This window comes from Diabrotica virgifera, chromosome 6, assembly GCF_917563875.1.
Source record: "Diabrotica virgifera virgifera chromosome 6, PGI_DIABVI_V3a".
Classification (NCBI taxonomy): Eukaryota; Metazoa; Arthropoda; class Insecta; order Coleoptera; family Chrysomelidae; genus Diabrotica; species Diabrotica virgifera.
This window is the reverse complement of record NC_065448.1, coordinates 236,329,970-236,354,981: the sequence shown is the minus strand read 5'-3', so window position 1 is coordinate 236,354,981 and position 25,012 is coordinate 236,329,970. Positions and strand designations below refer to the sequence as shown.

Below are 25,012 nucleotides of genomic sequence, written 5' to 3'. Positions count from 1 at the left end.
TTGTTCCAGATAAATTTTAAAAAGGGCAAGCGAAATACAGCAACCCTACTTCAATCCTTTCGTGACCTTAAATCTCTCAGACATCCTTGATCCAGTTTTAATTTTTGCAGTCGTTTCATTATACAGACTGGACTGCTTTGGTAATACCATGTTCATGTTTAATGTTAGTTTGCTGTAGGGTTGACCACAGTTTGCTGAGGAGCACACTAGTTGAAATAAATTCCATTAATTACAACTCGTTTATTTCCTTAATCATTATAACGCTTTATTTCCTGAATTGTTACAAAATACATGTTATCTGGAAATACTGTCCAAAATCCACTTTAAAAAGTATGGTACATTTGTATATACTGCAGGGCCTGTACCGCATTTTTCTAGTCCATATGAAACCACACCTAAAACATTTAATAGATATTTACTACGTAAGGTTCATAATTCTTTTACAAACTAGGAAAAGGAACATGGTATAACTAGGAAAAGAACACAGAATCTCTCGAGAAACCCTATCATATGCTTTCTCAAGAACACCATATTAGCGTTTGTTTCTTTATTCCTGTGTATTGTCATTAACTACTTTGTTATAGAAATTGCATCTGGACCTTCAAATAAATGAAGAGAAGACGAAATACATGCTCGTCACCAAAAATCCAAGACCAAGAGTTAAACGGAACATAACTACGTCTTAATCCCACGTACCAAAAAAAGATTGATTAATAGCAAGCTGAAAATTTGTTAATAGCTTAACGGTATCTAGTCGGACAAACTTTGATGTATGGGAACACTGGAACAGGGGAAGTTTTAATTGTGGAACGTGATTTAATTGTGGAACTTGTCATCCTGACAAGGTTATGATTGTGAAAACTAGCAGGTTGTTTTTAAGTTTATTCAATAGCAAACTTTATATAATATATGAAAAAATGTTTGTCCGACAAATATGTTGGGCATTTTATTAAGTCCTTCACGTAGAATATGTCAAATGAGAGTAATTATATTGGTGGTAAATAGCAGTCTGATTTTTACATGATAGTTTAATGAAAGGGTAGCAAATCAATTGGAAGTTCTGTCCGACAAAATACATGGGACGTTTTCGTAGTTTGACGTTCAAAACCTGTAACCTGTTCTACAATAATTAAAACTTCCCCTGTTTCAGTGTTCCCGTACATCAAAGTTTGGCTGACTACTCGTAGACACCGTTAAGCTATTAACAAATTTTCAGCTTGCTATTAATAAACTTTTTTGGTACTCGGGATCCAGGTCTAAACTATTAATGACCACAACTTCGAAGTGGTAAAAGAGTTTTAAAAGACATAGACTCGGACCACTACCTAGTCCAAACAAAAATAAGAGCTAGAATCTCCAATGTAAAGAAAGTTAAAGGAGTTAAAGAGGAAAGGTTTAACGTAGAAGCGTTAAAAACCCTACGATAGCCAAGAAATTCCAGGAATGTCAGGAACGTAAGCTAGAGGACTGTACAGGTGATATAGTTGAAGATGTTGATAACTATTGGAGGCGGTGTAGAACGATATTGGAAGAGGTAGCAACTGAGGTGATTGGAAGGCAAAAGCGTGAAAAAATTGGGTCGGACTGGTATGACGAGGAATGTGCACAAACAACACAAAGAAAAAATCAAGCATATACAAGGCTCCAAGCACGAAGAACAAGACAAGTAGAAGAAGAATAGAGGCAGCTGAGACGAGACGAAAAACGAATACTGAAAAGAAAGAAGAAGGAACATACAGAAAATCAACTAAAAGAACTAAAGAACTGTAACCTGTTCTACAATTAAAACTGTTTCAGTGTTCCCGTACATCAAAGTTTGGCCGACTACTCGTAGACACCATTAAGCTATTGACACATTTTCAGCTTGCTATTAATAAACTTTTTTTTTGGTACGCGGGATCCAGGTCTAAACTATTAATGACCACAACTTCGAAGTAGTTAAAGAGCTTTAATATCTGGGGCCGGTAATCACAGATGGCAACCACATAGAAAAATAGGTCTCAGCAAGGATAGCTGCGGGGAATAGAGCGGTATACGGTATTCGCGGTGTGCAAGTACTTGGAAGGGAAACGAGAAACGACTGTGCGCAAGTCGCGGAGAAACATTGCAACTATTTTAAATAATTTATATTGTCAATTGAAATTGTCAAATTGACACCGTCTGTCATTGAAGCAGAAAAATTATACATTGCTCCACAATATTGATATAATATGCAATTATTATATAAAGGTAAATTTAATTAATTGTATTTTGCTTGCAGTACTGCATTTTAATAATTAATTTTATTTACTACATACAATTGTTTACGTTTTCATAATATAACCAGAATCTTATTTTTTCTTCTTATTATTTTTTTTGGACTATGGCCTTGATAATTATCCAGTAACCAGGACTAATATAATTGGCCAATATAATTAAAAGTGCGAATAAAAGTACAGAGCGTAGAAATAGGGGTCGCTTTGCCGAACTTGCACGGTCCCAATACTCCCTACCATCATTATTAAGATCTAAGCTGCTAAAAAGAAAATCTAAATTAAGGCTGTACACCTCAACTATTCCCCAAGTTCTCCAATTCAACTATCAGCGGGAAATAAATAAGTTGTTAGCATTTGAAAGGAAGATTCTCAGAAGGATATTTGAAGGTATTTGATAAGATGACACTGTCTGGAGGGAGGGCCTTATTTATAAGTTGATGAAAATCATACCCTGTCTCAAAAGTTGTCAGCTGATAAACAATCTACTAACAGACTGTTTCAGGTATATATAAATGATGTACGGAGTAACGTTAGAAAACTTAACAACGGCTTACCTCAAGGATCAGTGCTAGCTCCTTTATTATTTAACCTTTATACGGCAGATATACCTGAAACAAAATCGAGAAAATTCGCTTATGCAGACGACCTGGCCATTGCTTCAAAGATAATAGTAAGGAAGCTGGAGAACGAGCTCTAAACGAGGACCTAACTACACTAAGTAACTACTTTAAGAACTGGCGCTTACGTCCTAACACAAGTAAAACTGAAACCTGTCTCTTTCACCTGTCGAATCAACTTGCGGGCGATACTCTCAATGTAACTCTAAATGATACAGCTATCAAATATAACAACAACCCCAAATATCTAGGAGCCACACTTTATAGAACACTCACCTTCAAACGCCATCTTACAAACGCAGCCGGTAAACTGAGAACAAGAAACAATATAATAAAACTGGCTGGAACAACTTGGGGTGCTTCTGCAGATACTCTTCGGACCTCTGCTCTAGCTTTGGTTTTTTCAGTGGCAGAATATTGTGCACCAGTATGACTAAATAGTGCACACACAAACAAAATCGATGTCCAACGTAATCAAACCATGAGAATAATCACTGGAGCAATAAAAGCAACCCTAGTGAAATGGTTGCATACTTTGAGCAATATTGTTCCACCAGATCTACGTACAGCCTCATTAGTGAGAGAGTACCAGAAAATTGTAGCCAACACACAATTACCAATCCATCAAGACATACTAGACATCTCAAAAGAGCACCAGCGACTGAGGTCTAGAAATCCTCCAATCAGATCTGTCCGAACAATTGGTGATTCCTATGATATACAAAAGCTATGGTCCACAAGATGGATGCCAACAATAGCAGCAGACTATATTCAGATATCCACCCCAACCCAGGGTTTCATCGGATCGGGTCTGCCCCGGTCCACCTGGGCGAGGCTTAATCGCATACGTACCGGACATGGTAAATGTGCTGATTCTCTGTTCAAATGGGGTCGTGCGGAAAGTCCACAGTACGATTGCGGATCACCTAGACAGACCATAAGTCATTGTATTTCAGATTGCCTAAATCGTGCCTACCGTGGAAACCTCCAGGACTTTGTGGAATGCTCCCCAGAAGCAATTGAATGGCTATGTATATTGAACATTAATATTTAGGTTCATTCATTATATTTTTTGTTTGAATAATATATTATATTTGTGTATTTATCGTACTGTGAAAGTCCATACGCTAAATAAATAAAGAAGGATATTTGGCCCTCAAAGAGATTAATTTACAGGATAGTGGAGAAGGCGCCGTATTGCTGAATTGGTGACTCTGTACGGTACTGAAAATATCATCAAACATATAAAAGTTAACGTAATAAGAGGAGCAGGTGATAGGGCCAGATCAAATGAAGACAGAGTGTTTTTTGGGAGACTAGACAGTAGAAGATCAGTAGGCCGTTCAAGAAAAAAATTGAAGAATGATGTTGAAGCCAATTGATCTAGGATTGGGGTACAACAATGAGAAATGGAAGCACAAGATCGTAGAAATGGAGGGCTATATAGTGGATGCGGCGAACACTTGCACAGAGTTGTAAAGCCAGTCAAAAACAAAAAGATAAACATGTAGTAGACAATACATAAATTCCAAGAAATACGCGGAAAAATAAATAAAAAATGATATACAATACGTATGTATCCTCTTTACATGGGATATATTTACCTATAAGGAAATATTTGGCCTTAGATTCTTCATTTTTCCAAATCATTGGTCCTCCAGAGTCTCCACCACAACTGTCTTCTCCTTCTGATACTCCTGCGCAAAATTTGCTCTGTTCTAAAGTTTCATTGAATATTTGATTGCATACGTCCCTTTCTCTAACAGGTATTGTTATGTATTGTAAATCCTTAGCAGGTCTTTTTGATGTATCCGTCTTTCCCCAACCAGCTATTGTTACATTTTCGCCAATAAATTCTTTATTCAACATATTTGCAGTAGGCAAACAGATTGGTTGAATTGCAGCTATAAAAGATGATTATTATAATATATTTTTAGTAGGTACTAGTAGGAAAAAATCAACAAATTAATAGATCGAACTGTCTAAGAGTAGTGAAAAACGTGTCACAGAATGTTGAGTTACGCAAGGCGTGTACTTAATAATATATACATAAAAATATATTTTTTCCATAATCATCACTACGATGATTATTATTACAATTACAATCTGGTCATACTTGACCAATGAGCAATTTTTTTAATCTAACCTAAATTATTACTGTTCCTTAAAATTAAGAGCTTACACCATAGCGTCTCTTATCTAACCTAACAAGATAGTGCACTATTCTAGCATACACACTAACGCGCACAAGCACTATGCTCTGCTTTTCACTATCACCTATCACTTAAACTAGTTCATAAGGTTTTGTCCTCTTCAGTCTTCTAACTTGCCCAGTAGTATCGAGGAGCTGGATTGCCTCAATATTCTCGTGCATGTGAAGTCGTTGCTCGTGACTTCCTGCCATCTTCTTGATGATTATATCCACAGTTTCCATTCCTAGGTCCTTATGGATATCACTGTTTGTAACATACCAAGGAGCATCTACAATATTTCTTAGTATTTTGTTCTGGAATCTTTGTATTACTGTTATATTACTTGGTCTAGTACACCCCCATAGTGGGCATCCATAAGTCCATACAGGTCTCAATATTTGTTTGTAAATTAGTAACTTATTATGCATCGACAATGTGGAGTTTCTTCCAATTAGCCAATACATTTTTTTATATCTTATATTTAGTTCTTCCCTTTTTTTCTTAACGTGCACCTTCCAGCGTAGTTTTGCATCTAATGTTATACCCAAATACTTAGCAGTATCTGCATATGGTACTAGGATATTGTTGATTATAACTGGTATATATTGTATTTTTTTGTTGGTGAAATTAACATGGACAGATTTAGATTCATTTAGCCTGATTCTCCATTTTTGTGTCCACTTATAGATTTGGTTAACTGCTATTTGGACCTTGTTGGTCGCCTCTTCACTTGTCGTCCCTACTGCTTGAATAGCTGTATCATCAGCAAAGGTGGCAACTGTGTTGTGTTTCAGTACAGGTATATCACACGTGTATAGTAGGTATAGGACCGGACCCAACACACTGCCTTGTGGAACACCTGCTCTAATTTCGTTTAAGTCTGAAAAACAGTCTTCTTGCTTAATTCTAAAATGTCGTTATTTTATGTATGACTGTAAAAGTTTTGAGTACTGTATAGGTAAAAAACATTTTAGTTTGTATGTTAAACCTTCATGCCAGACTTTATCAAAAGCCTGTGCAGCATCAAGGAATACAGTTGAACAGACTTTCTTTTCTTCTAGGGATCTTTCGATAATATTTGTGATTCTGTGCACCTGGTCAATTGTTGAATGCTTATTTCTAAATCCGAATTGATGTGTCGGTATCAAATTCCTTGCTTCAATAATTGGTTTTATTCGCTTAAGGAGCAGTTTCTCAAACAGCTTCGATATTACAGGAAGCAGAGATATCGGTCTGTATGACGAAACCTCATGTGCTGGTTTTCCTGGTTTAGGAATTATAATGACTTCCGCCATCTTCCATATCATTGGTACATATTTTAATCTGAGTGCACCGTTAAAGAGGTTTGTTAATTTTACGATAGCTCTTCGGGGAAGATTTTTCAACAGCTCATATGTAATTAGATCATAGCCCGGAGCTTTCTTCGGATTAATATTTTCCCTTATTTCTTCAAGCACTTCTTTTGGTGTAGTTAGCCGAATTTCTTCCTCTAATTGAACAGGTTCCTCCCATCTTTCTTCATCCCCTTGAGGTTCATTTGGTTTGAATGTATTTTCAAGATGTATGGCAAATAGCTCTGTTTTTTGTCACTACTTCTGGCCCAGTTACCATTTTCTAGTTTAATAGGAGGAGAGTGCATAATAGGTCTTTTCAGTCTTTTAGTAGCTTTCCATAAGGAATAATCTGTACTACCGTCATCTGTTAGCTCCTGTAAGTAAGAATTAATCGAGCCATTCTTTAATTGTAGGATAGTTCTTTTGAGTTGTTGACTTGCACGATTTAGTTTAGTCTTATCTTGAGGAGACCTTGTTTGTTGCCAAATTCTTCTCATTTTTTTTCAATTATCATGTTCCTTATTTCCTTTGGATAATTCTTTCCTTTTAGCCTAGGTTTCAGCGTAGGAGTGTTTTCCCATGCTGCTTGCTGGATATTGTTCACCAACAATTCTGCTTCTTTATCTAATTGCTCTGCGTTTTGTATTGGTACACTTAGATTTATTCTCTCTTCAAGGCTTAGCTTAAAACTTACCCAATCCGTCCATTTATTTGTTAATATGGGGTTACTTTGTTTTTTAATAATCCTGTCACGCATGGTTAGTACTATAGGGGAATGGTCAGAATTTAAGTCCCAACAGTCATCAATGTCTATGAAATTAGTTGAAATATTCTTAATAATAAAGAAGTCTATTAAATCAGGGGTCTTATTTCTATCCGTAGGCCAGTAGGTTGGTCTACCAGTTGATAGTGCTTCACACCTCTGTTCTTTAATGGATAACAAAAGCTCATTTCCCTTAGTAGTAGTGATTCTAGAGCCCCAGTGTGTGTTCTTTGTATTGAAGTCACCTCCAATAATGAACTTTCCCCTAAGCTTTTCAAGAATTCATTATACTGCTCTTTTTAATGGAATGTTTAGGTGGGCAGTATATTGAACTTATATTTATTTTTAAATCAACTTATGAACTTATATTTAAATCAACAAATTAATAGATCGAACTGTCTAAGAGTAGTGAAAAACGTGTCACAGAATGTTGAGTTACGCAAGGCGTGTACCTAATAATATATACATAAAAATATATACAGTAGGAAAAATGAAAGATTACCCATGAACGAACATATTATAAAACACGCTGTATTTTTCTGTTACCGTGTCACAAAAAAAATGGCCAGCGCAAGTACATGTAATACTTAAATATATTAGCTGTTCTTCTAGTACCTACTGGTACTAGTTCAATATTTTCTGGAACATAGAAAAGATGTGTTTAATATGATCGCTCATGGGTAATCTTTCATTTTTTCTACTATACCTAGTTTCAAAAGTTATGCATCACCTAAAATTATGCTCATTTTCATGGTTGATTTTTTCGTGAACAGATTAACTGATTCCGTCAATTTTTTTTATTACCTATTTTAGATTTTTGATTGGTACTTACGCAGTACTTACGCAGCAAAAATTAGAATGGAGAAGGAAGACCTGAACATCATCGGAGTATACGGCCCAGAAAATAGTAAGCCCCAAACAACAAGAGAAATATTCTATGATCAATTGCAACAAGTAGTAGATCAAGTTAGAGGAAAGTTGATAATACTGGGGGATTTTAACGCTCGAATAGGCAACCAAGTAATACCTGGAATTAAAAAAAAACATAATGAGAATGTCAAAAACGAAAATGGAGAACTGATGATAAACTTCTGCACGAATAACGAACTTCGAATAAACAGCACCTTTTTTGACCACAAAGACCAACACAAATATACATTCAATAATACCCGTGGACAAAGATCTATTATAGATTATGTTGTAACTAACAGAGATATACATCCATCAAAAATAATTCACGTAAGATGCCTCAACTCAGCAGATGTAGGTAGTGACCACAGCCTAGTATTATGTAAAATTAGAATCAACATGAAATGCTTCACACCTAAGAGAGTGGCACCAACACAAACAAAAATCAAAGTCGAAGGACTAAGTACGGAATCCACGGAGTACTTATATAGAAAAAGAATATCAGAGAAGATTGCTGATAATGGAATACTAGAAAACGATAACATCGAGGAAAGCTGGGAAAAACTCAAAAGTAACATAACGCAGCAACAGAATCACTTGGAGAGAGGAAAGTAACGAATACCAATATATCAAAAAAGAAAACCCCATGGTTTCGAGAGGAAGTGAAGATAAAATGTGAAGAAAAGAAGAAAGCCTTTTTACAATACAGAACACAACAAACACAACAGGCATACAACCACTATAAAATAATTAGAAACGAAACAAACACTTTAGTCAGACAAATAAAAAGAGAACACTGGGAGAGTTTCTCAAAACAGATGGAACACGACTTCTACGGAACACAGAAGGAAATATGGAGAATGATCAGAGGACAAAGAAAAGAGATGAACGAACTAATAAAAACGAAACACATTCAGAAGGAAACTTGGGCAGACTATTTTCGATCTCTGTTTGCTAAAGATACCAATAATGAACCACCAACACCTGAAGTGACAACAAACGAAGATATAAATATTGAAGAAGCAGAGGTAACGGAAGCATTAAGGAAATTAAAAAATAGAAAATCACCAGGAGTGGACAGAATATCGAATGAACTCCTAAAGTATGGAGGACAAGACCTGACCAAACAATTATTAAAACTAATCCAAAAAATAATAGAACAAAACAGAATACCACAAGAATGGAGACCAAGCATCCTAATACCTCTCTTCAAAAAGGGAGAAAAATCGGACCCGGAGAATTACAGAGGAATTAGTTTATTAAACACAACACTAAAATTAACGACCAAAGTGATAACAAACAAACTGAATAAAATTATAATATTAGCAGAAGAACAACAAGGTTTTAGGTCGGGAAGATCATGCACCGACGCTATATTTATAATGAGGCAGATTCAAGAAAAATCGTTAGAATACAACAAACCGGCATACTTATGTTTCGTGGACCTTAAGAAGGCATTTGACAGGGTCAAATTAAAGGACGTTATCCATTTATTGTATGCAAGAGAGGTAGGTACCTCTAGGAATAATTAAAACTATCGAAAATATCTACCAGAACAACACAATAAAAGTAAAAGTAGATGAAGAACTAACTGACCCAATTGAAGCTGGCAATGGGATAAGACAGGGAGATTCCCTGAGTCCTCTGTTATTCAATCTGATCATGGACGAAATAATAAAAAAAGTAAGAACAAAAAAAGGATACCAAATGGGAGAAAAACAAGACGACGCAATACTAGTCTCTCAAAGTGAAGATGATTTACAACGTATGCTGCACGAATTTAATATAACCGCTAGAAAATTTAACATGTTAATTTCTCCAAAAAAAGACTAAATGCATGGTTATAACAGCATGTAGCAGCTGTTGGGCGCCCAACCTACGTTGGGCGCCAATTTTGTCGTGTTCATATTAACAATGATATATCGAACCTATCTCCAAAGTCAACATTGGACCAAGAAACAAATTCGACATAACATTACCAACACCAATACGGCGAGCATGAGACTTTATGTGGGTCCTTACATCCTACTCCTCTGCATTCTCCAGGCATACGGTACACTATCAGTAAAAAGGAATGAATTTCGGTATAAATGCTTTATTTTCTCAATAAATATTATTCGAGATGATGGAAATAACTTTTCTAATTTAAATCAGGCATCACTAATTTGATTATAGAATTGAAAATGGATATACAGGGTGCACGAAAAGAATATAAATGGACCGACTAATAAATATTTGCTACAAATGAAAATCAGCAGCTACCTGAGAGGACCTCTAAATGCAGAGTGGGTCTTATTAAAATAAATTCTACAAAGTAGCGGGTTTGCACGCTACAAAGCAAAACGTAAATTTTATTACTCTTTGAGATTTTTGGTATTCCTAATTGTTTTTAAGTTAATTCTATAAACAATTAGGATTTTTTTTTCAAAATTAACAAAAATGTTTTATTTTAAACCAAATTTTTTTCAAAACTGACCACTTTGAACCCATGAAACTTATAGATAATATAAACAATACATAAGACAAGTAACTTGTAAAGCGGTAACGATTAATTTTATTTGAGAAGCTAATTAAGGGGTGATTTTCGCCATTTTTTTTACCAAAAAATAAAAGGGAACAACAATATTTTGAGCGTAACTCACTTACTTTTAATGTTGGAAGTTTTTTAAAAAACAAAAATAAACCTTTTTTTAAACACTTTAAAAGAGTTGTAATGAATTTTCCCCGAAAAGTGCTCCGTTTTTTGGTTATTTCACATTGAAATATTCGATTTGGAATTTGACGAAGATAATCACAAGATAATCCAAGCGTACCTACCCATTGATGGTAGAAAGGTTAATCTTTATGGTATCTAAAGAACGACCAGTGAGATTAATAGTCATGAATTGTCAATCAATCCTTTTGATACCGAAGGTATCTGGGATTATGCAGTGTATTTTATCCTTAGCTAAATCTGGAAAATATAATATTTGTTGAAGTAAGTCTGTCCCCCCCCCCCCCCTATTATGAATTTCTAGATCCGTGTCTGGGTGAGGATCCCGATTTTTGACCCTTCGCTTCGTTATCGATCATTCGCTATCTGTACACTCTACAGATATAGATAACGAATGATCGATAACGAAGCGAAGGGTCAAAAATCGGGGTCCAGTCTAACCATCCTCCGGTGTAAATATTTGAATATATATATATATATATATATATATATATATATATATATATATATATATATATATATATATATATATATATATATATACCATCTTCTCAGCTCGTTCTGGTTTAAATCGATCTTCTTGCAAAGCCTCTGAAAAAGGATAAATCCCGAAACATGGTGTCAGAGGATGGCAAGAGACTCGATTTTAATCAAAACGCAATCGATTATTTTCATTTTTGTGTAATAAATAAATCATCAGTTTGTAAGAAAAATTTCAACACCCTGGAAAAAGATTAAAAAAGGTTTGTAAGAAAAAAATTAAAGTTTGTCGCACACCCTGAATTGATGAAAAACTTGGCTAGTTGTTAAAGTACCTAACTTTTTTATTATCCAACATAAGCGATTGCATTAAAAAAAACAGAATGTGAAGAAAACATCAGACTACAGTTGGGTTTTAATTTCAGTATTTTATAAATGCTAGAATATTTCACAGGCTGTACTGAACTTTGAGAAAAAAAACACAGTTTGATTGGTACTCCCTGTATACAATGACAGTTTACCTGTCCAGCAACAATATTATTACAGCGATATTGTTAAAGAATAAGGCAACATATTAAAAAAATCACTTAAATCGGACAACAGGTTTAGGAAATTCGATACATTAAAAATGGTTCTTTTTAAGATCGTGCGTTAATTTCTTGAAGTAGTGTATTATATTTTACCAGTACAACTTTCAAAATGTCTAATGTTTTTATTTTATTTTCAGAAATTTCAAAAAAATAAAGGTTTACTAACAAGAAAATTCAAGACTGTCGACGAGTCCCGCGCCAACCGATAAGTTCCCATAAAGTTATTTAGGTTAACTAAGTTTATCGAATTAGGTTCCTGTAAGGGTAGGTAATTACAAGTAACAGTGCCGTGTGCTTTTTGATCCCTCAGGATCACGTGATAGTCCTTCTATTTCTACTGGGTCTTCAGACCTCACGCATACACCATTTTTTTTTCAATTTTTTATAAGCTACAGTTTTAATAAAAATATTTTTTTCGCTAAAATACTTACTTTTTGAGTTATCTCCAAAAAACCGTCCAAAACATTATTTTTTGGTTAAAAATGAACACATTCACTCGCAAATAACTCGAAAAGTATTGACTTAAAAGTAAAAAAACTCTATAGAACAAAAGTTACTTAGAATTAGTCATTTTATCCAATTCCGGACTTATTTTGAACGTATATTTTTCACCCCAGAGAAAAAATGTTTCACTCCGTATTTTCCAATTTTTGTAAAATGGAGGGGATGTAGAATTGTAAACTTTTTCTTATATAATAATAGACAATTTCAACTTCTTCTTCACGTGCCATCTCCGCGACGGAGGTTGGCAATCATCATGGCTATTCTGATCTTAGATGCTGCTGCTCTAAACAGTTCGGTTGATGTGCATCCGTACCATCCCCTTAAGTTACGCAACCACGAAATTCGTCTCCTTCCTACACTTCTCTTGCCCTGGATTTTACCCTGTATAATCAACTGAAGTATGTTGTATCTCTCATTACGCATAACATGCCCCAGGTACTGCAGCTTTCGTGTCTTGATGGTTTCCAATATTTCCAGTCTTTTCTTGACTCTTCTCATGATTTCGTTGTTTGTTATATGCTCGGTCCATGATATCTTCAGGATTCTTCTATACACCCACAGTTCAAATGCTTCCAACTTTTTAGTAGTCGATGCGTTAATTTCAACTACCTATTGCCAAATTGTCATCCTTCCTTTATTTTTTTGGAGGTTTTCGTAAAATTTTGCGTTCCCTGATCGGGCTATAACTTCCCGGGATACCTAATGACGCTACTTTACTAATCGATTCGTTTGATGGTTGAACTGACAATCATTTCAGACTACATGTTGTCTCTTCGAATTGACTCTAATAATACATTTAAAAGCACATCTTGACTGGTTGAATTGACTCGAGAGAGAAACTTTTTAGGGCCAATTTCTCATATCGAGTTCAACTCCAGTTTAACCTGAACTTTTAGTAAACGTCAGTTTAAAGTCAAACTCGTCTTTCTCAATTCACGTTCACCCGATGGCAGTTTAAACTTGAACGATGCTTGAACGCTGGAATTCGGCCGTTGAAAGATTTCAGAACCCAGTTCAGATGATTTCATGGATTACGCATGCGTTGTATTAACACGAAACGCTGTCATAATATAAATATAACATATTTTATTATATTAAGCCTAACGATAAACGATAACATTATTTTTGTTTTTATTACATTTATTTATAATTATTAAAATGACTATTTGACTATAAATATTTAAATTTAACTTTATTCAAAAACAGCATAAAAAGGTCGTACATAATGGCGATAGTTTTTTACCTTCTGCCATCTATTGGCATTTCTCGAAAGCTGTAGAACGTGCACTCACAATGAGAAACGCATTCCAAACAAAACCGAAGTTCACCGCTGAACCCCGTTCAACTGAACCATAGATTAACGCAGGTATGAGAAATCGACCCTTAAAGGCACATCTTGACTCGTTGAAGTTACTCGAAGGAATATTTTTAAAAGCACATCTTTACTGTGTGAAGTTACTCGAAGGAATGATTCTAATGTATACTTTCTCTTAGCGGCAATCTGAATTGGTGTCAACCCACGAGCTGAGTATATTTACAAAATACTGAGAACAAAGAAATATATTATTCGATCATCAAATTAAATATGCAATTGTCCAAATTATTGTTTACGATTTGCAATTAGTTAACGAAATTAGTAACCCGCACATGTGTAAATATAATAACAAATTGGTTCATGTGAATACGGGGTGATGGTACCCCGTCAAAATAGCCCCGTCGAAAAAGCTTCGACAAAATAGCCCCGGCATAATATCCTGCACACAAAATAGCTCCGATAAAATAGCCTGCAGACAAAATAGCGGCGGAATAATAGCTTGCCCACAAAATAGCCCCGACAAAAAAAGCTCCTTTCAGAATTCATCATGAAATAATCCCTTAAAAATACATTTTTTCGAAAATGGTAATTATCCTGGTGTTTGGTGGATGTTTATCAACCACATTAAATAAAAATGGTCTTTTTAGCAAACTCGAACCCTGTTTTCTGTTTCGATTAAATTCAATGTTCAATCCAGCTCCCGCCAGCCATCTGCCTCGTGGAAGTTTGAACATTTAATTTAAGCGAAAATCAATGTTTATTTGTGATATATTTATTACATTCTTCTTTCTGTATTTACATACATTCTTCTTTATTTTGCCAAATAATTTAAGTTAAAAAAAGTTTTTGGACACTTTGTATAAATAATAATTATATAAATGTTTATATTACTGAATATATAATTAAATAACCTTTCAAAGAAGCTAGCACACGACCCCTATTCTCATTTAAAAACATCATCGATTACGTCATTATGCCCAGATGGATGACGTGACTAGTATGACATATATACCAAAATATCGTAATTTAAAAATAAAAATCGACCTGTTTCAGGATTTTTCCCTAACGTCGCGGGTTTACGAAATAACGAATTTATTCCTTTCATTTGCACCATACTGTATGTCTGAATTGCCGATATGAATGAGTCAGATTAAATTAAATTCTTAGAAGAATTTTTTTCTCTTTACCTCTCTTTAGAGAGGTAACCATCTGTCATCTAGCTTCCAAGTAACAAAAGGCCTTAAACAAGGGTGCTGCTTATCTCCCATTCTTTTCAATATATATAACGACGGTGCTCTCAGACTTTGGAAGCAGAAATGCAGTGGTATGGGTATACCAATCGGAGACATAACATTATACACTTTGAATTACGCAGACGACCAGGTGGTAGTTGCCCAAGATAAGGAAGACTTAGAATATATGACCAGAAAATTGATGGAAGAATACAGGAAATGGGGTTTAGAGGTAAACATAAGGAAAACACAATATCTACACATCGGTAACCAAATACAACAGGAGGACCTAGATCTTGACGGAAGTGACTACATCAGGGGTTGTACAGAGTATATATATCTAGGGATTAAATTAACAAATAGTGGAAGAACGGAACCCAGTATAGATGATAGAGTGACGAAGGCTAGAAAGGTTACTAGAGCCCTAAACCCTGTCTTATGGCAACATAACATAAATTTAAATACAAAAATGAGGATGTACGACGCTATTCTGAAACCAATTTTAACGTATGGCTCCGAAGTGTGGCAAATGACAAAAAAATCCGAAAATAAGCTGCTTACTACTGAAATGGATTTTTTTAGAAGATCTGCCAGAATATCGAGATTAGACCATGTTCGAAATGAACAGATCAGAGAAAAAGTAGGTAAGCAGAAAACAATAGTGGACGAGGTACAACGAAACCAACTTACTTGGTATGGACACGTCCAACGAATGGGAGATGAAAGATTACCAAAAATTACAATGAGATGGATACCGCCAGAAAAACGGAAAAGAGGCAGGCCACCGACCTCCTGGAAGCAAGGAATTACAAAAGCCATGTCAGAAAGAAATCTTCAAGAAAATGACTGGCTAGATCGACAGGCTTGGCGATTGGGTACCGGAAGGCGTAGAACGCTATAGAACCGGTTATATATATATATATATATATATATATATATATATATATATATATATATATATATATATATATATGAAACATAAAGCTAAAATCAATATCAACAAAAGAATTAATATTAAAATTAAACTCACCAGGCTTCCGGGTTGAACCGCGTCGTTGGTTTCTAGGCCGAGCTTTCGACGTCCTCTCTGACGTCATCTTCAGGGCTTCCGGGGTCTCAGTCTCCTGAGGCTCCAGACACTACACTCACTACTCACTACTTCACTACTCACTGCAATACTGTTGTTGCTGACGCTGGGGCGGTCATTTATACCGTGGACTGATGTGACTGACGTGGCTATCGATGACGTGGCGGAGTGGGAATTAGCGCGAAGACTATTTGGAGTGGCGCGAAGATTTTTGACGGCTGGAATTGTATTTGTAGATGGATATATATATATATAGAAGAATTTTTTTACTAAGCAACAACATTTTTGTTTCATTTATTAATATTTTGTAATTTGACAACGACGTCCGAAGTGGGAGTCGAAACGTTAATAAAATAATTTTTTTAAATTAAATTGTGGCTTATTTCCCAATTACAATAGTGATTTAAAATAAATGGTACTCCGTTAAAAGGAAAAACTTTTTATTGGGGGTGTTTTCGTCGAGGCTGTTTTAACCGGGGCTATTTTAGCCGGAGCTGTCTTGACCGGGGCTATTTTGTGTGCGATCTATTTTGTCGATGCTATTTTGTATACGGGCTATTTTGACGGGGCTGTTTTGACCGGGCCATTTTGACAAGTCACGCGGGGTGATAAATATATACTGTTTAATATTGAATATGAAAATTGAATGTTTGAGATTAAACAAACGACATCAAAAGAATAGATGGTAGGTGGATGCAATTAGCACAAGATCGAACTTCCTGGAGACGTTCTGAGTAGGCTTATGTCCTGCAGTGGACAAGAGAAGATGTTGGATGATGATGATGATGATGATCATGATGATGATGAAATACTTACCACTATATTTAGCTGATCTAGCCAACCTAATTAATGCAATATCATTATCTTCCGTACCACTAATATTAAAATTTGGATGGACAGTAACTTTTGCTACTTTATAGTCTTTCAATCGTCTCTTTGTTATTTCTGGCGTAAGTGTATTTTCTCCAATTCGAACATTTTTTCTGCAACAATTGTATTGTATATATTAATAATATAAGTGTGCAAAGTCCGCAGAGAGTGTGCTATTTTTGAAGTTATACCTCTTTACGATCGAGAGTGAAATTTTATAATGCGGGCGCATGTGCACACAGACAGTATGTAGTTCGTTGCTAATATTTCAAGATATGTATGTATCAGCGCTGTCAGCGCAAATAAGTCATTAAAAGGATATATTAGTGTTTTTAGTACCTAAATGTATTATTTATTATAATTTTTGTGTCTTTGGATTTGTCTTCCTCGGGAATAAGATATTTTATAATAATAGTCCTATCTTGTAACATGTCAAAGCAAAGGGAATATGGCTCAGTGGTAGGAGAGATCGAGAGGTCCCGGGTTCAAATCTTGGACGATTCATATCCTTTTTTTTTTTTTAATTTTTGGTATCGTTTTAATAAAAATTTTAAAAATGGTAGGTAAGAAAGTTAGTTTAATATTTAAATAAAATACAAATAACCTGTTAAATATATTAATTTCGTTGAAATCATAATAATAGAAGTATAACTTCTTACGTGCGTACAAAGTACACACACTGTTTTTTTTTATAAACAAATTGCCTTTTTTATATAAACAAATTTTAATTAGCGCTCCGAAATCATGTTTTCTTTTAATTATCGCTCTGTAACTCCGAAGATTTTAACTTTACATCAAAAACACCCAAATAAAAATTCACTCCAATTTAATTCTACATAGAGATAATTTTTCTCCCAATTTTCTTCAACGAAAATTTTCCTCGGAAAATCCGAGTTTTCCCAACAAAATCTTTATTTTCAACTAAAATTTTAGGTGATTTTTATTTATCAATAATTAAATAATTTTGTGACATAAAACCTTTTTTTGGTATAGATTACATTTCCAGTCGGAAGTCGGTGGAAATTGAACGAATAGTTTAGCAACAATTAAATTGTTAATTAACAATTTACAGTCGCAATAATAATAATAACCATAATAATTATGATATACCCTATTCCACGAACATACGCCTGTTTTGGATTACTTCGACAACGAATATTTTACTGTGCAAAATAAGAACGAAAGTAAATTGCAAATTACATTGTTGTTTATTGGAATAATTATTAGCGCCATTTACTTTCGTACTTCTTATGTTGCACAGTAAAATATTCGTTGTCGAAGTAATCCAAAACAGGCGTATGTTCGTGGAATGGCCCATACACCAGAATAACTATGATTTTCGTATGAAAAGGCACTATACATATCTAATGTACTTTACATAATTGAAATTGGACTGTTTGAGCGACCGCAGCCTCAGGCATATTTTAAAGTTATAAACAATTTTTTGGCTTTAAACCAATAGAATATCTCGGCAACTGTTAAATTAAATTGAATTAAAAAAATGGTCTTAGAAAGGACGTGGCAGGAAAGGAGGTCCTTATAACATATCCACAGGGTGCCGGGCGGTGCCATGGTCGAAAAATTGTTTAAACAATTTTTAACAATTAATTCACAAAAATAATTTTTTGATTTCGAACAAAATTTTTTTAGATAAATTGGCTTATTATGAGCAAAAAAGGTCTCTTGTCATTTTTTTCTAAAATTGATTGTTGTCGAGTTAGATGCGATTAAAAATTTGAAAAATGCGAAAATGGCAATTTTCAAGGCTTAATAACTCGATTAAACATTATTATTATGAAATTCAAAAAGTGACCAAATCAAGTTTCAAACCCCTTCTTCAAGGTCCTGAAGAGATCTTTGTCATTATTTTATTACAAGATATTTTTAATTATTAACAATTAGCGCTATAGTCCAGGATGTATCCGTCGCCCCCATTAGTGAAATTATTCCGATTCCAATTTTTTGCAGAAACTTACTCAAAACGAGGTCCTTATAACATATCCACAGGGTGCCGGGCGGTGCCGTGGTCGAAAAATTGTTTAAACAATTTTTTTTAAAACAAATTCACAAAAATATTTTTTTTATTGCGAACGATTTTTTTAGATAATTTGGCTTATTCTGAGCAAAAAAGGTCTCTTGTGATTTTTCTCTAAAATTGATTATTGTCGAGTTATATGGCCATTTTCGCATTTTTCAAATTATAAATCGCGTATAATTCGACAACAATCAATTTTAGAAAAAAAAATCACAAGAGACATTTTTTGTTCAGAATGTCCCAAATTATCTAAAAAAAATTTGTTCGAAGTGAAAAAATTATTTTTGTGAATCTGTTTAAAAAAATTGTTTAAACAATTTTTTGACCACGTCACCGCCCGGCACCCTGTGGATATGTTATAAGGACCTCGTTTTGAGTAAGTTTCTGCAAAAAAATGGAATCGGAATAATTTCACTAACGGGGGCGACGATACATCCTGGACTATAGCGCTAATTGTTAATATTTCAAAATAACAGCTTTCTAATAAAATAATGACAAAAATCTCTTCAGGACCTTGAAGAAGGGACTTGAAACTTGATTTGGTGACTTTTTGAATTTCATAATAATAATGTTTAATCGAGTTATTAAGCCTTCAAAATGGCCATTTTCGCATTTTTCATATTTTTAATCGCATATAACTCGACAACAATCAATTTTAGAAAAAAATGACAAGAGACCTTTTTTGCTCAGAATAAGCCAATTTATCTAAAAAAAATTTGTTCGAAATGAAAAAATTATTTTTGTGAATTTGTTTAAAAAAAATTGTTTAAACAATTTTTCGACCACGGCACCGCCCGGCACCCTGTGGATTAGGGTGGAGCGCAAATTTATTTTTTCGAATTTCATTTTCGCGGGGTGCGGAATTGATGCGTCCTCCATTTTCGAATGAAAAACTTAAATGACATTTTTTCGTATTTTCAGTCTAAAAAGTGCCCCACTGCGATTGAAATTTTAGAATTTCTTAAATTTTTTTTTAATTTGATAGAGTCAACGATGATGTTTTTTATTCATTTATTAGAGCTATTAGAACTATAATATGAGGAAAAAAGAATAAATAGTAAATATAAAATAAAAAATATATATACTTACAAATTGAAGAATAACATTAAAATCGCTATGAACTATAGTCTCTCTTAGTATCAAACTTAGGCATCAAAAGGCATGATTTGAGCTTATTCTTAATGAATCCGTCTCTCCTCTGTGACCCACAGACGGCAGCACTTGCTTCTGTAACTAATTTGACACACCTTTCAGTGGATTGTGTGTGACACGGAATTTTTCTGATATTTCTCAGGATTTCATTTTCCACAAGCTGTGGCTCTATGATTGCCTGATATATTATTTCGGTATTAATACTCTTCGTAAGTGGAGGTTCTGTCTTGGTTTTCCAATCTATCAGATCGATATAATCATCAGCATCCATATTTAAGGTAGGTACCTGGAAAATACGGAAGACTCCGATCTCTGATGTCTCTCTGATCTTCAATATTCGGCGGAGTGCAAGTTCTCTGACGTACTGTCTGTTGTCGGCTAACATTCCTAGTAGTATATTCTCTGAATGGCCAAAGAATGCATTTCTTTGTATAACTGGGTCAATAACATCCTTCAAATGGTTTGGCAAATAGCGCGACAGTTTTATTGTATCATGTAAATGTTTGGCACCAAAAATACAAATTGGCTCAGTCTTGATCTTGAACCACATAGGAGCATACACCGTTAAAATAAATGTGCTTAATATGATTAGGTTTTCTGACGGACTTTGACTTGAGACGTATAATCTCAAAATCCAGTTCGCCATTGTCAACCATCTAGAGTAAACTAGTTTACCAGGATTTATTTTCGCAAAACTTGCATCACAATGTCCACTATTGATATACTGACATATTTGCAGTTGATATAGTAGACATCGAACGGAACAACTGGTAATACTTCACAGTTAGTAACAGCCTTGCCAATGGGACCTATGAAACCTTTTGGTCCACTTGTTGTGCCATCTAGATTTTGAAAAAGATGACGCAACGTCAGTTCATTAGCGTGTAGTTGGCATATGAGCCATTGGAGTGGACGTTGAAACTTGATTTCCAATAAACGAATAATGCCACCTTTGCTTCCTGTGTTAACAGCAGTCCCATCACAACCAATAGCCATTATTTGATTTGCATCGATAGACTTGGAGGAAAGGAATGTCAGAATAGAGTTACAAATCGTTTTGGCGTCACCAGTTTTCAAAGAAATATGGCCTAGGTATTCAGAGTCCGGTTCTTTCAATATGGTAATATGCTCCTCCTGAGTCACTCTTCTACGACCATCTTCGTGTGTTAACGTTTTATCCTTTCTACCATCGTAAAATAATCCGATGGTGTCAGTATCAAAAATTGTAGGTTCATCTGAGATAGTAGCCCTAGCTTTGGAACGAGCTCTTCGAACTCTGCTTCGGTCTATAACCCGTGATGAATCGCTCTTTGTAATAAGACCAACGTCTTGGAAAGCTGCAGAAATGATTGCAGCACCAGCACGATCTGAAACCCCATAACGATCTAATGTTCTGGCAACAACCGGAAATGTGACATCAGTCATTGTGAGTGAAGTAGTGGAAATAAGAGATTGCGATTGGAAGTCCTCAATTTCATCACTTTTCTTTAATGTATCTGTCTGCTGAACATTCGATCGTGCCTTTGAAGTTGTAGGTGATTTAGAAGTACTAGGAATAGATTCCACCTCTATTTGCAAGGCTCTTTGTTCTTCACGTTGCTTTTGTTGGTGTAATCTATGTAAATTCATCTCATTTTTTTTGGTCGTTTCACGATCTAAACTACCAATCATCATTTTACGGTCAGTTCGTTGGTCGATTAAGAAATTTCGTTCTGGTAGTGGAATTTTTCGGTTTCTAGGACAGTTGCAATCTGTGAACTCTAAACATTTGCAAGTAGCAATATCAAATAATTTCTTACTATCCTCACCAAACTTGAACAGCTTCGCTTTGTAACCGTCTTCGTCCTTCCTGCCTTTATAAGGTTTCAATAATGTTTTATACTTATCGTGGTAAGCTTTAATTCTAGATAATATTGTTTTGTGTTCTACGATTGGTATTGAAGCTTTGCGCCACATCTCGTCTACTCTCCGTCACAATTTCACTGGTTTTCCGCACACAGTTTTTATACTGTCTTTTATAGTTTTGAGATACGAATATAAACAACTTCATTATATCTTTAAACGTAGGTAACACATTTTTAGGGAGCTCACTGCCAGAACCAACACAGTTATAACAACAGTAAACTAATTCACACAAAATTTGTCACAACACTAAACTTTGACGATTAAGCTTTGAAGCTACAGAAAACGGTACTAAACCAACCGATTATCGAAACAGTACTGAATAGAAAGTGAATAATTAATACCTACTTAGAATTGAACTGTAGTGGGAGAGTGAAGGTTCACTCGTGTGACAGGTTATAACTGTTTCTTTGCACCGTTAGTTCGGGGGTTGGCCTGCAAATTCAAAATAGACCAATTTCAGTAGCGCCGGGGCAGTTATTCTAATAGAAATAGAAAGAAGTGTTATTGAAGTTTTCGGTTCGTATCCTAAAAGCGAATTGATACCGCATCCCTCGTATGTAAAAAGGCAAAAAAAAATTTTTTTTATAATTTCAAAATTAAAATCACGTTGGGGCAGTTTTTAGAGTGATAATATAAAAAAATGACAATTAACTTTTCGAATCCTTTCCCACAGTAGCATCGATTCCGCACCCCGCGTTTGTGAAAATTGTTATTTCATTTTTCCCCATATAACAGCGCTCCACCCTACTGTGGATATGTTATAAGGACCTCTTTTTGAGTAAGTTTGTGCAAAAAAATCGAATCGGAATAATTTCGCTAGCGGGGGCGACGATACTGCCCAGTCTATACATAGATCCGGTACTCCGGTACTTACATTTTTTCTTTGCCAATACAATGAGCAGCAGTTACAACGTATCGGTTATTAATTAGTGACCCACCACATATGAACGAATCTCTATTTTTTTCCTTCCTGGAAAATATTTGGACCATCCATGGGAATTGGTTTAATTTTGCGGGTTTACCATTAACTATTCTGCGTTGAGCCTCTTTAGAATATCCACATGTTTTTGTAGGAATTAGTTTCCAGTTTTTGTGATCCTCTATTTCGTTTTGAAACGTAGAACCTACGATTTCAAATATTAAAACAAACCCTAAAAACGTACAATGCACAGATTCTATAGGTGCCGGTGGGTGATGGCGTCTATGCGCAGAATTATAGTCGGTGCATGAGAGAAAAAGTATTCGAAATAATGAAATAACCAATAATATAAAATTTATTATTTGATTATTTCGAATACTTTCTCTCTCATACACCGACTATAATACTGCGCATAGACGCCATCCCCCACCGGTACCTTTAGAATCTGTGCACTGTATATACCAGTACCTTTTTTTATACTATTTTATATCTCTTAAAAACTACCAGAAACAGCGTGATTAATTAAAAGAGATGTTTGTTTATAAATTTTTTGTTCTCTCCAAGCAAGGGCGTAACCAGGATCGATACTAGGGGGCGCAAGAATAATGATCATGCAGATTGTAACATTTTAGCAAAGAAATGGTGAATAAAACTGAAATTTATAAAATTATAATTTAAATTATAATAAAATATTAAATTTATATACTGCAATATTTAAATCTAACGAATTATTAAAGTAGATAAAAAAGATTTTTCCACCTACCTCTACCGAAAGTATACTTTTCCGGACCTGATTGTAGGGAGCAAAGTTGTATTTTTCCTCCCTAGGGAGGAAAAGTAAAAGTGACGTCATTCATGAAATATAACTTATTGACGCCCTGTACAATATCTATTTTCTATTACGTAAGTATTTATACATTTTAACGTTTATTTATAAAACACCCAGTATTTTGCAGAATGGTAAAAAACAGTAAATTGTTATTTTGATTTAACAATGTTTACATTAAAAATTTGACTTATGTTTGACAGTTGACAGTTATATTGTACCTATTTGTTAGTTTTAGTTTTAATACATTTTGTTGGTTAGTTACATAAATAAATTAAGTAAAAATGAAAAATGACTTGTTATTAATTTGAGGAAGGTGGAAAAACCATATGTATAACATGGGAGTAAAGTGCCTTTTCCTCCCTTGAATGATTACTGCCCTCCGCTACGCGTCGGGCAGTAAACTTCATTCTCGGGAGGAAAAGTAGCACTTTTCTCCCTTGTTATACAAATAGCTATTTCAGATATCTTCAGTAGGTATAGGATCAGAACTGAAGAAAAAACGCGAAAAAAGAATTCGACTTGGATGAATAAAACAAAGAGAAATAGATCGATAGAGTAGTAGACGAAAATAAAGTTAATTGTACCCATTAAAAAGTGCAAATATAAAAACTTACCGAAGGTGAATGCTAAAACGACAATCAAGTGTAGTAGCTGATGCATGATTTTAAAAATAAAAGACAATGTAGATGTGAATTTTTATTTATATAATTTTATTTATATACAGGTGAGTTAACTTTTATACAGGGAGAACTGAGTATAAAACTACTATACTTTATATTTTATATTCGTACTAGTTTATTTCTCTATTTATTAGTTCATAAGAAATAGAGAATATCAGTTGTATTTATCAGAGAAGTTAGAAGATGACAGAAGTAATATTACCGAATTCTACCAAAATTGTAGGTACTGACGGCTCAGAAATTATGAAATCAGAGGTACAACATGCTATAAAAAATGCTAAAATTGCGAAAGCTTATGGTCCAGATGATACACCAACTGAGTTTCTGAAGCTAATAGATAAAGATAACATAAAAGTAATAGTAACACTTTTTAATGCAATATGTGAGGAACACCGCAGGTATTCCCACAGACTGGCTCAACGCTCAAGTCAAACATCTTTATTGAGGATCTCGAAGATGCTCAATTTGGTTTTAGAAATGCTACGGAAACCAGGGAGGAATTTTGCGCTAAATATCTTATTACAAAAATTTCATAGTTTAAATAACAAGGCATCACAATATCCAGCTACGGAAAGCTCGTAACAGAAGTGGAAGATCAGGTGAATAAAGCAAACAGAGCCGCAGGTTGCCT

General features: G+C 34.6%; 1 protein-coding gene across 1 annotated transcript; it reads right to left on the bottom strand.

Annotated features, from left to right (window-relative positions):
- Positions 1-225: 225 nt before the first annotated feature.
- LOC126887363 (CLIP domain-containing serine protease B4-like) lies at positions 226-24,430 on the bottom strand. The gene is made up of 5 exons (XM_050654821.1): positions 24,316-24,430; positions 22,828-23,077; positions 16,808-16,974; positions 4,477-4,776; positions 226-395 (listed from the first exon to the last, which is right to left on the bottom strand). The coding sequence occupies exons 1-5, from the start codon at positions 24,359-24,361 to the stop codon at positions 295-297; spliced, it is 864 nt and encodes a 287-aa protein (XP_050510778.1). The 5' UTR covers positions 24,362-24,430; the 3' UTR covers positions 226-294.
- Positions 24,431-25,012: the final 582 nt, after the last annotated feature.